Here is a 12,958-nt window from a genome sequence, read left to right on the forward strand (position 1 = left end):
TTTTAATTAAATCTGAACTGAATCTTCATCCATCTTACTTCATGTCTAGAACAAATATCCCCAAAATCTCTCCTTTTATCAGACAATCTGGAAGTTCAAAACAAGTATTTTTACCATAATACCAATAATACTAATTTCTACTATAACGTGATTATTATACAAAGCAGTTCTACTGATCAGTAAATTATACATACATACTATTGTATATAACCTTATACCTCTATCCAAGTAAGCATATTTTCCATACATAGGATAATCTGAAGCCAGTCATACTGCTTCAGAAATACTAGTGAACTTGCACATCAAATACACTGAGCATGCATCAGCTTGAATTCATCCATTGTACTAGTATATGTACTGGCAATCTACATGTTATTTGTCACAAGACATGAAGGTGCTAAAAATATTAAGCATTGAAAAAGTCTTTCTATACATTTTTATTTTTCAGTTAATAAGTTAGATGCCAGCACAATTCCAACCACAAAGGAAGAAATTTTATCTCAAATTAGCAGATATCACAGGCACCATAGAAGATAATAAAATGYTTTACAATACAATTTTGCATTCAGAAGTCAACTGTGTAATCATTCAGAAATGTTTAGAGCAGAACAAAACAGCACATAAAGCACAGTACTTGAAAGATGTATACCCTGTATAGTTTATACTTCTGCACCTAAAAAAGTAACTTAGTTAAAAAAAAAAAAAAAGAAAAAGAAAAAGAAGCACTAGAACAGTGGCAAAGCCACAAAACTTTCCCCTTCCTACTGCAACATGACAATGAGGACAGCCTACTCTGGATATTGCAGTATCGTGTATAAATACCCAGAAGGTCCAGTTAACAAATGGAGAAGTTGGAATGAAAGCAAGGAACCACCTCTGACATCRAAAATGAAGTATGTTTAGAAACGTGTCATTTAGAGTTGAAGATCATTTGCAAAATTTTCTTCTTCCTTTTACAATATCCAACAAGTGAACATACTCATCTATAGAAAAAGAGGACTTACCAACTACCAAAAGCAACTCAATATCATAAAAAGTAAAAAAAAAAAAAAAAAAACACGCTAAAAAATGGAAAGTCTCTTAATAGTCTCTTAATATCCTAGTTTGCAGTGCACCATGAAAACAGATACAAAATCTTATTTAATAGCTACAGAATTTTGATGGTTAGCCTTTTTGTTTCAATTCAGTGTATTCTGAGAAGTGCTTCACCTATCAAAATTATCAGATGATATTTTTACCTTGAAAGATAAAATTCTATACTATATGAACTCCCTCATCAGCAAAAATTGTTTTTACTTTTTCTTCCTCAGAACRACAAGACATCAGTAACAAGTCAAATCCACTAAAGAAATTAACAATAGTTCTAGAGAAATCACTACCTTACTGGGAATTAAATAGATACTGGGAAAAAATAAATAAATAATAAAAAACACCCAACAGAATACTACAGAACTTATTTCTCTGATTAGAAACAGATGTAATATTTGGAAACTCTCAGGATTCTAGTACCTTCATTTTTTTTGCCTGTTACTTTATATAATACTGAAAAGACCTATTGATTTATTAAATAATTTCTCTATACAGAAAATTTGTTTGTTCCTCACAATTAATTAACAGGGTTGAGTTCTGCCTCTCCAGAGGCCTTGTACAAAAGCAGAAGTTGTACTTCAGACCTCGATCTCACAGATGTTTGGAACAGTTTCATTCTGCCTATGCTTCAAAGAGGATTATAGTGTGCTCAAAAATTCTTTGACCTGCAAAAAGAAACAAGTATTGTCAATCAARTGAAGTATTTATAAGCACAAGTACACAGCAAGTATGCTTACATCTCCAATTCTTTATGCTGCACTACAAGACACAGGAATTAAGTAAACAAAATTTAGGGCTGACTATACAGTTTCTTGTTTGTTAAGAACTTTTACAGTCATGACACCTGTATTTTAGCAGGTACAGAGAACTGCGCATTGCAATGATACTCATTTCTCCAGTGCTGCCAAACTATAGTCCTGCATCACAAGTGAATTAATTTAAGGGCAAGTCTAACCTAAAGGAAAGGAAAATAATGATTATGTCAAAGGCTGTATCATTTAGAATACACCAGGTCACACCCACTACCATGATGCCATACATATTCTGTGTTAATGAACTGTCCAATGCATCTATTTAGTATGTTCCTCAGAAYGAGAGGCTGGAAAATAAATAACATAATTCCTAGCAAGAGCATAGTACTTAAAGATTTGATACTCCAGGACAGTGCTATAGATATTCCAGTTTGTTCTTAAAATACTGGAAGTTGTGTGTGATTAAATGGCTACAGGAACCTAAAAATACTGAAGTTCTGATCCATTGAGTGGTATCTAGAACCTTGAATGAGGTTGATCTATGGTCCTGGTCTATGATCCTACGCAGAGACCCAATACAGCACCTCAAATAATCCTTAAAATTGCAGTGAGAATAGGATCCAAGACCGGCAGCATGCCAAGTAGTGGACTAGTATAACACTTAAAGGTGCAGCTACTTTAGACAGTAACATCTTAAATTCAGTTCCACACCCAAAAATTGTAAGAAGACACTGTGCTGACAACCCCCCTTCTTACCACAAGTATGCATGCCTTCTTTCCTCTGCTTCCCCCACCCCCAAAGCACAACAGTAATCACTCCCTCCTTTTAAAGCATAGCAGTAGGAAGAGATAGCAGTGAGGGTCTAACAACCTTCTTTTCAGAATGTAACTACTCAGTAATTATAGGACCCAAGCAGGACTGCAACTAGCAGTAAAACTCCTTTCACACTGAAGAACATCCTAGCAACTACAATGCAAGACAGTCTGAACTCAGAGCACTTTCCACTCTATCTGCTCAACTTATGGTACAGAAAGGAATTAACAACTCACTGCAGAATATGGTTCTCATTTTATTGGCAAAGGCTATCATACACAGATCACATCTGAAAATACTTTGTCCAAGCATCTTGTCCAAATTCCTGATGTGAAATAGAAACAGACCTGGGATCACATTCTGAAATTGTGACCCTTCCTTTCCTACTTCAAGACTCAAGGAGATGGAAAAGGGTCAAATGCCTTCTCATGGAGAAGGGAACAGAATATAAACCTGTGCAAATATTCTAACTAGAAGGGTGTCACGAGAAAGTCGTTCTCCTTTTTAAAAACACTGCATGAGGAACCTTATCATATTGATTTGCATTAGGCATAGTTTCAGGATTGGTCTTTGAAACTGAGCATGTCAGAGATAAGCAGGAAACAGTTTCTTCGTCCTTATTGGACAAAAGCACACACTAGAGGTTAAAGCACTCAGCCTGATGAAGACTAGAGCAGTTCTGGGCCTCCACTTAGGAAATATTAAAAAATAAGGCCAACGTAAGGCTTAGGCTGTTCCCAGATGAGCTGACAGTCACACAGGGGTCAGCTCCTCCAAAAACCCTATTTAGGTGCTGGCTTTATCTCATGGTGCAGATTGAAAGCATATTCACTTTACAGATGGGATGTCTAGTTGCTCCATCAATTCACAAGCTTTAAAGAGCAAAGATTATGAAAGCTGCTTTAAATCATTTCTAAATGGACAAACTGATAGCAAAGGACATAGTTGCTTTTCTCACGAGGTGAACAATTATTGATGAAGGAAGAAAGAAAGCACAGTATCATTGCTACACTCTGTAAGTTACTGCAATATTTCAATCACCTTGCCCTCAGCTGAATCTCCTCATGATTCAAACACCAGGCACCTAAGCAGTTAACATATGAAGGGACTTGATGGGTTGCCCTAACTTCAAAGTTTTTAAACATATATATATGTATATATATGTGTGTGTGTATATATATATATATATATATATAAAAATATATAATATATAATAATATGTTTGCAGAAGGTGAGCTAATTTCACACACACACAAATATATAAAACAGGCAGGAAGACAGCCAAAGCCCCAAAGTAAATCACAGCCAGAGCCAGTAGTAGCATTCAGGAACCATACTCCCAAGTACTCCCTCAGTACTTGGTTTCTTACAGCAGCACCCACATTTTTCACTGCCTTTCCACGTGGCACTGAGGAGGCTGGCTGTCTGAGCTGTCACAGCTCCCCACTCCCAAGTGGTGAKCTGGAAGCACTCATGGCTGGGGGTAAGCAGCRCCTGAGCAATGCTTTTATCCTTTTAGAAGGATAATTATACAATTAAGTATATTATTTTTATAGCAAAGGATCCTTCTTTGCATTAGCTATATAGCCATTTATTATGACAGACTTACTATGAGCTAGAAGGACTAATCCCTTATTCTCTTTTATTTAGCTAGAAAAGCCTGCAAAGCCTAAAGTTTGATTGACTTGCTTCTTTGGATCAAAATTCAGCTGTACGTTTAGTAAAGTCATCCTTTAATTTCTTACTGTAATGGTTTTCACCTGCATTTTCACAGTACCTAAAACTAATATTGCACTTGAGATATCTGACTTGAATCTGTGGTCTTATTTCTCTGTCTCAACAACTACCTTTTGTCAAATCCCCACCACCATATTTTTTTAGGATATCCGCACAATTTTAGAAGCGAATAACAGCTCTTTTAAATGATTGAGGATTATCTAAAATAATCATTGTATTTGCAGAAAAAGTCAATAGCAAATGTTGTCTCAAAAAAAACTTTTTTTTTTTTTTTAAAAGATAACTTCTACAGAGGAAATTAAATAGATCTGCAGGTTCAAACTTCAGTCTAACTTCAAAGAACACTACAAGCTGAGAAACAAGAAGGATCCTGAAAATACTTCAACACACTGGCAATAAACCTAAATGATCAATTTGTTCTGCTTGTCAAGTTTTACCTTTTCAGTCATGTGATCATATCTGTCCTTTTTGCCTTTGAAGTCTTCATTAACATCTAATGTTAAAATAGGTATTTCCTGTAGGTATTCAAAATCAGTTCTGCATTGGAATAGGAGCAAAGGAGGAAATATTAGTAATGGAAAACAAGCATACATCACGAAAGTATGCATCAGTATTCACTGTTAAGATTCCCATAAGAAGTGCAAATTTAAAATACACTCATGAATTCTGAATATAAGAATTAAAGAAAGAAGCTTAAATTTACAGTGAAACTTCTAGGATATACTGTTGAGCATGCTGTTCTCCCAGTACCTGAGGTTAAACTCCATTGTGTATTGCAATATATGCTTAATTGAACGATCTGGAATTCAGAGTTATAGGTGAAGAGAACGAACTCAAGTCACACTGCATGTCCAGCAATATTTAACACTCCGTAATCCCAAGACTACTAAGGAAGTAGAAATCTTCCCAGGGTATAATTTTGCATTTTRAAGGAAAAGCTGAAGTTTCACAGGTGGAAAAAGTATTAAAAACACTCCTGTAAAGACTTATCAATCTTACAGCGATCACTAAGCAAATCCTACCGCAATGTTCTATGCTGAAGCCAACTTTCATGTTTATAGTGAAGCTTCTCCAGATATTCAATAGGAATTTCTTGTTCTTCATCTCTTCCWCGCAAGTAAATCCTATTTAAACATTTCTAAAGACAAAAGATTAACAAAATATACATGGATTGATTGTGTTCACAGTAGTAAAGAGGAAACCTAGTCTGACAGTTTTTCTGCCAATCTCTTCCTACTAGGCTAAATAGGCCACTCTGCCTAAGGTGAATACAAATTGCTAACTAAGTTTAGGAGCATGGAAACCTTACTACATGTCCAGCTGACATAGCCTACATATCTGTCCTACCAAAAGCAGGCAGGACCAGGGAAAAAAATAAATAAAAARATCATATTATTTCTCCACTACAAGGAAAGGTCTCAAGTAAGMTTTTAATAAAAATAATTTTTTTTTWAAAAAAGGGAGACCAGCATATTGCACAAAAAGAGCACAGAAATATGGGTATGACATCATGGGTGGGCATTTCAAAATCTCATTTGGTATTTCCAGCTTTAAGAAACCCAGTTTTAGAATGTAATCATTCACTACAAGCCTGAACAGATCAAAAGCCTTAGTAACAAAGCAATCTAAACTGCTTTATTTTGCAATTTAGATAGGTATTCTTGACTTACAGCAGTGGGGGTGGATGGGATGATACAGAACTGTGAGCCTTGTAAAGAAGTCTTCCCAGTAACTCCAGCAAATTACATAAGGGAGTTGTTTAAAACAACAACAAAAGTTTTAAAAAAGTAGAGAAGTATGGAAGCAACCTCTAAATTAGAGCACTTTTAAAAATTTTAGTTTTCACTCTCGTGCCTTTTCATCCTCAAGAGATGCTTATTATGTTGTTATCATTTTTAAAATATATTAGATGCCTAACGTCAAATCACTGTGCTAAATCATCACACATAGTAAGTGAATTCACCTGGCTTATCTTCCTTGTCCCACACGAAAGGGCTTTTTCCCCCCACTGATCACCTCTGGTGTTAACTATAAAATATTATCAAGGCAATATTCCTATAATGATTTCTACTTCTCACTTGCTTTTACTTCCAATGCTATTTTCTAGTTTGTTTTGTCATTTAGACATGCTGCTTTTATAATCTGGAAATCATTATCACATTTTCCTAATGGATGCAAATATATCATATGTTGCTAAGATAAAAGTACACTAACAAGTGTAAAATAAACATAAGGGTAAGCATATGGCAAACACACACATAGGTCTGGAATACTGTAACTCCAGATGGCAAACCTTAATGCCAACAACAAAAAATGTATGTATGTACAACAACACAGGTTGTAACAGTTGCAAAGAACATTCTTATTCTAAGTGTTTCCAGACTGTTAGTATTAATTCAAGCATTATAATCTTTAAGGGAATATTACAATCTGAACTGAACTCTAAACATTAGGGCTGTTATGATGAGAGGTGAGGCTAGCTCAAGGTTTTGAAACTAAATGTGCTCAGAGTTAGCTTCAAGGTTATCCTCCCAATTGCTTCCTGGCCTGTTCGAGACATCCAAAACAAACCCTGAAACAAAGATACAATGAGATCTGCTAATATGAGAAGAGAAGCCTCCCATAGCTCTAAAACTAACCAACTTCCAGAATGCAGAAACAGATTAGAGAGGTAAAATCCTGTATGGACAGGCGACAGGGCTCAGAATAGCAGATACAGTCTATTTACTAAAGCTTGCATAAAGCATCATCATGTCTTAKCTTCCTATCACAACAGGATTCCCCCACTCTAGCAAGTATTTCAGCGAGATTTTTTTTTCCCCTATTCTCATAGCAATACTAGTGACTCATCATTCTCTCCATTGCTGCTRAAACAAGGAAAAAGACAGTTCATCAGAACTGTGGTTCAGTGGTAGCAGAAAGGGCTAGTATTTTAAATGCAAAAATTTACTGGAGAGCCTAAAAAAGAACTGTGATCTTAATAAAGATGCTTACAAGCATAGTACTATTTCCTYCTTAAAAAGGGCTTAGAAGTATAGCTAAAAAGTATATTTTTTTTTCAGAAGCAATAAATACTGTAGGAACATAAACAAAAACAAATTTTTATAGGCAAGATATAGAACACATACTCCCATTCTGTTTGTGATCATAAATTTTTATTCCTCACCTCAGGAGTAGCTCTGAGATAAATGATCCCATCTAGCACTAGCCTTTGACCGAACTGTTTATTCATCCAGTCATGCCAGTCTTGGTAAATAGTCCATTCAGTCTCRTTCATACAATCAGACTCATGTAAGTTAGCTGCAAAGATGTATCTGTGAACAGGAAATATTTTTGTGAGCAAAGCAAAGCTTGAATAAGGTTATCATTTTGTTTGCATCAAGTACTCATGAGCAGCCAAGAACATCAGCTGAATACAGTAATTTTGTAACTTCTTTGAGGTATGTCTGGATTGGAAAAGTTGGTATCCTTATCCTATAACTATTTCTATTGCAGTTGCCCATAAAATTGTCTAYAAAGAGCAGTAACATTTGCAGTTCAGAAAAATCTGAAGGCCACTTAAAAACTTCACCTCTTCACTGAGGTGAACACCAGGGTAATTAATTTACAATATCCTGGAACRCAGCAAGTCCTCAAAAATTAGACACGATTCATTGGTGAAGTTCGTGAAATCAGAAACTGATAGGTATGGCACTATGAAATAGCTAGAGTTGTTTCAAAGAGCATGAAAGAAAACAAGAATAAATGGCAGATTAAGAGATTGTTCTTCTCAATGCCTATTTCCCCTCTTTTCTTTAGAAGGTAACATGAGCACACAAAACATAAGAAATCTACTCACAATGAAGAAAAAACTGCACATAGTTAATCAAGTTTATACAACAGATTTATAAATCCTCAAACCAGTAAAATTACTTCATTGTCAACATTGTTGAAAGAAAGCTAACAARCCATTTATTGATACTCTTGTAATGCACCAGTATCAAAACTATAACCAAAATAGTCACAGAAACTCATGCATACTCTCCTTTTTATTTTTGTATTTATTTCTATGTTTTACTTGGGAGGATTTTACTCTTCGCTTGAAGAACTGCAAGTCCAACATACCTGTCACTATAGACAGATCGCTCAAAGAAGACCACAGGATTCTCTGCCTCTCGGAGTTTCCCATCAAGGGATCTGAGCTGAGCTCGGATCCTACTGAGGCACGCATATGTCTGGAAAGTGAAAGACCACCGCTCCGGTTTCTCATACATCATCCGAAGCACATTTCCACCACTTTTCTGTGACGCAGTCAGCTCCTGTTTTTGAACAAAAATAGTGGCTCTTTGAGTACACAAGGGTAGGATATTAAAATTAGGCAGAATTGCTCTACTGCATTAAAGCTGTTCAGCCTTTACTTCAGGTTTACAGTTGTGTCATTTACCTCTCAAATCTATCTATATACAAGACAGAAATGCAAGCAACGTTATTTTTGCTACTGCACTGAGCTGAACAAACACAGCTATCTTCAGTCTATGGGTTTAAAATGCTAAAGAAGTATCAAGAAAGTTTGATTGCTACTTACAAACTTCAGTAAAAGAACGATATCCTATCAGAACAAGGAGTCAATAACATGCTAGAAAATTCATGCTCCTTTTACTCTGACAAACGTGAGTTTAACTTTGAAAATCAGCTAGTTTAGTACTTCCCTCTATTAATTACAGTCCATATGACAATAGCTGCTGATATAACACCATAGCAGATTATTAYGCTCTTGTCTTACCCAGGAGGTTCAGAACACATTCCAGGCAAAAGACCTTCAGCCCACAAAGTACTGCTTGAACACGTCAAGGTAGCTATGAAAGCTCAAATAGAACCTAACTTCCAGAGAATCATTTCATGCACTTATCAGAGATAAGCGTTGTGCCTCAGTTTTACTGGAAAATATAGTCTATCAAAGACTTCTGCCTGAATCCTTTCACTACAGTATCTATAATTTTTTGAAAAATATCTCACAACTTGGTCTCAGCATTAGCATTTAACTCCGAAGAGATGGCAGCTAGATTTTGGCACTCCAGGCATAGGAAAAAAGGAGGGGAAAAAAGCAGGAAAACAGAGGAAAGGTCTGTTGTTTAGGCTGTACAATATTCTTCTTACTAGAAACATAACTAGCATTCAGTACTATGTCGCTCCAAAGCAGCTGCCACTGTTACTGCATGAATTACACTGCAAATACCAAGGAGAACATTACAAGCTATTGATAATGCAAGCAACACTGTAAGAGCTATCTATGGACACCAGCACAAACAACTTAACACACTATCTAATTGTTACTAGAAGAACACTTGATTTAATGTTTCCTGACTAATTTTAGGAATCATATATAATGCTGTAATTGTGCAAACCAGCCAAAGCAATTGGAGAAAAGGGAATTTTAGTAGATCCAGTTTCACAGATGATTATGAAGGGTGTAAAATTATATCTAAATTAACAAATCTTTAACAGACTTGAAGTTCAACTAGCTTGTCCATTATTTCCTTAAAGAAAAGATATTCATCTGGTTTTGTATTCAAGTTTGTTTCGCTATTCCCCCCCCCCAAAAAAAAAAAAAAACTCTACTAGAACTCTCTAACTCAGAATAAGGATAATTGAGGGAAAGTACATACGATAAACAATTTAGCAGTAGTTCATTATTTCTTAAACATTTTTAAGGATACTTCCAGGACACCTGAACAACCTCCTGCTTTCACCTGGTTAGTTCAAATATGCTGAAAGTACATTCTGCCTAATGTTTTTCCATCCTTTGCTTTTGTAAATAAAGAGCAGGCTTTCACCACTTTTACAGTTTACTTCCTGATGTTTAATGACATTTATTCTATAATACACCTTGTAGGTTAGAAGTTCTGACAATAAACCATTTGAACATCACAAGCCTAATCAGAAATCACTATTTGCAAATACAATGGGAATTCCAATAACAGGAGAATCAGTGAACTGTTTGCTACCAAATATGTTTTAACATACTTGCTTTATCACATATATCAATCAGTCTTCTGAAATTAGTATTTAACCAGTCAAAGTTTCACCTTAGGTTCTTTTATCATACCTCACCATCTTCTTCAGCATTTTGTTGAACATTGCACCATCTTGCTACAGGCTCAGGAACAACTTCCCATTCTTCATCAGCTTGTTTGAGAATATTCACAAATGTTGATTTCCCTGCAGCTGCAGAAAAATCATGCAGGAAGAATGGTAGTCAAAAAATACTGATACTGTCATTCATTAACTATGAGACAGATTTGTTTTAAGGATCCATAAATTACAGTCTCCTACACCCATGTACCTTCAGCTTTATGAAAAGTATGAATCACAGATCATTAAGAAATAAAGTCAGAATGGTTTTCTTTTTTTTAAAAAAAAAACTGCATCAACACTAAATTTAACAAAAGTCAAAAATGACAGCAAGACTTAGTCCAGATCAATTACCTAAATTCTAAAAAGTTACATTTGCAATTAGAACACTCAAATTTTTTTTTATATATATGAGCATAGTGGCCCATTCTCAGTCACAAAGTTGTTCCAGCCTTCATGTGTTACTATATCCAAAAAAGAGCATTTAAGAAATGTAAAACAAAAGTGGTGGGTTTTCTAATGAAGACCTAGACTTGCACTACTCGTCGCTTCCCACAGCACAGGAGAGATTAATCGGCCACCAGCTGAACAACGCTCAGGAAATTAAGGAAGATTTAAAGCTCTGAGAAGCTAGACCATTTAGTTATCAATTGCCAGACTACATATCAGTAAAGAAGCACAAATCTCCTGCCCTCAATTTTTATGAGCAGCTTCTTGGCTAAAACGTATGGCTTGTTGTCAGTAGTCCATTACACCCCTGGCTCTTCACAACAGCTAGACAGGCTTTTCTTCTTTACTGAGAGGAGTATTGAATGTTACAAGTTTGACTTGATAGCCTGCATCTAAGCAGGCATTCATGGTAAATGAAAGTAATTGAAGAAGTCCTATCCAAGAGCTGAATGCGTTAAGAAGTGAGTAAAATAAAAGTAATAGCGTTAATTGTTAGTGCTTTATAGTAATGTTTCTCACGTTATTTCTCAGCTTATTTGCACTACACAACTCACCTAGCTCGTTTATATTTGCTAACCTGACTAGAAGTCTATTTGGCTCTTTCCCCACACCATCCTCCCCCTCACACACAAACACCCCGGGGGAAAAAAAAAAAAAAAAAAAAAAAAGCTCTGAGTTGACAGTACAACATCCATTCATACACCAGATTCTCACTGCATTACTATCTTGCCAAAGAGGCGCTCACTCCTTATCTCATGGCAGTAATAGTAATTACTCCTCACTGCAGGGTTATGATGGGGTGGGGAAAAGCTCAGGAAAATTCCATCCAGCCTTTGCTCCCCCATGAAACTCTCTGCTTCCTGGCAATCGCACTCAGAATGATGTCAACTTGGAGCAAAGGGAGAAAGCAGGTGAGCGAGGCCAAAGGCTAAAGCTCTCTGGGCCAGTACACTGGGCAGAGGCTGCTGTCTCCTCCTCGCTTCCTCTGGTGCCCCTGTGCAGTGGTGATCTGCACCATGAGTCATGACTGCACCAGATAATGCTGTAGCACAGCCCTAGGGACGGGGAGGAGAGATCCTGAGGATCTTTGCATAATGAAGGGAAGCCCTGGTGCCTCTGCACTGCAAAGGCTTGAGGCGGGGCAGGCAGGGAACTGTCTGTGACAGGGCACCCCCCAGAAAGCACAGAGGTGAGCTAGAAAAGGGGTGAAGGATTTTAGGCAAGGGGTTAAGCTAGACAGGGCAGGTGTTGCTGGGTGCAAGGATTCAAGGGCAGGGACAGAAGGAAAAGACAATATGGTTTGCTACATATGAGGCCGAAGTGCAGCACTTTGAGGCAAAACAGAGAATACGTAACAGTGAACAGGAGAAGAATTGGGAAGGGAGAAGCCCAGCCTACTAAAAAACAGGTAGTAAGAGGGAAGTGCCCTGATCTGGAAAGCATGAAAAACAGCAGCTGAAAAAAAATATTCACTGGCATCACTGCCCAGTACAGTTCCCCCATACAGGCACAAAAATCACCTTTTCTTGGAACATGCAAGATTACAGCAATATAATGAGACTTCTCCCATTTGAGAAGAGTATGGTATTCACTGTTTGTGTTATAAAATTCACTCCCACCCCACTCTACATGTGTGACCAGTTAAAAGCCAAGTTCTAAACATTAACTGTTCCCAAGCAAAGAGGGCGTGTTAATTCAGAATGTTCCCATTATTCTCAGCAGCTAAAAATCAAGGAGGAAGTAGATAACAAAATATTGCAACAACCTTCCAGGAAACTGCTTGTTCATATAGTTTGCACAGAAACAACAGTAACACCCTCAGAAGACCTCACTGCAGTTTGCAGCATAGGGGGAAAAAAAAATACTTGTGGCAGAACAACCATAACAATGCTCCCATTATAAAATGTTTTTTTTCAGTAATAAAGCTGTTTACAGTTTTGTATGAGGTGGTAAAACAATAAAAGCTTTTATCACATTGTTTTCTGCTTCAGGTAGGAGATAACAT

The 12,958-nt window shown here is 36.6% G+C and overlaps 1 protein-coding gene across 1 annotated transcript; it reads right to left on the minus strand.

Annotated features, from left to right (window-relative positions):
* Positions 1-421: 421 nt before the first annotated feature.
* Positions 422-10,710, minus strand: DCK (deoxycytidine kinase). The gene is made up of 7 exons (XM_085304139.1): positions 10,695-10,710; positions 10,478-10,596; positions 8,497-8,690; positions 7,559-7,706; positions 5,415-5,530; positions 4,830-4,929; positions 422-1,754 (listed from the first exon to the last, which is right to left on the minus strand). The coding sequence occupies exons 1-7, from the start codon at positions 10,708-10,710 to the stop codon at positions 1,728-1,730; spliced, it is 720 nt and encodes a 239-aa protein (XP_085160265.1). The 3' UTR covers positions 422-1,727.
* Positions 10,711-12,958: the final 2,248 nt, after the last annotated feature.

Source organism: Rhea americana, unplaced genomic scaffold (genome assembly GCF_003343005.1).
Source record: "Rhea americana isolate MKP2758 unplaced genomic scaffold, rheAme1 scaffold_203, whole genome shotgun sequence".
In the NCBI taxonomy this organism is placed as follows: Eukaryota; Metazoa; Chordata; class Aves; order Rheiformes; family Rheidae; genus Rhea; species Rhea americana.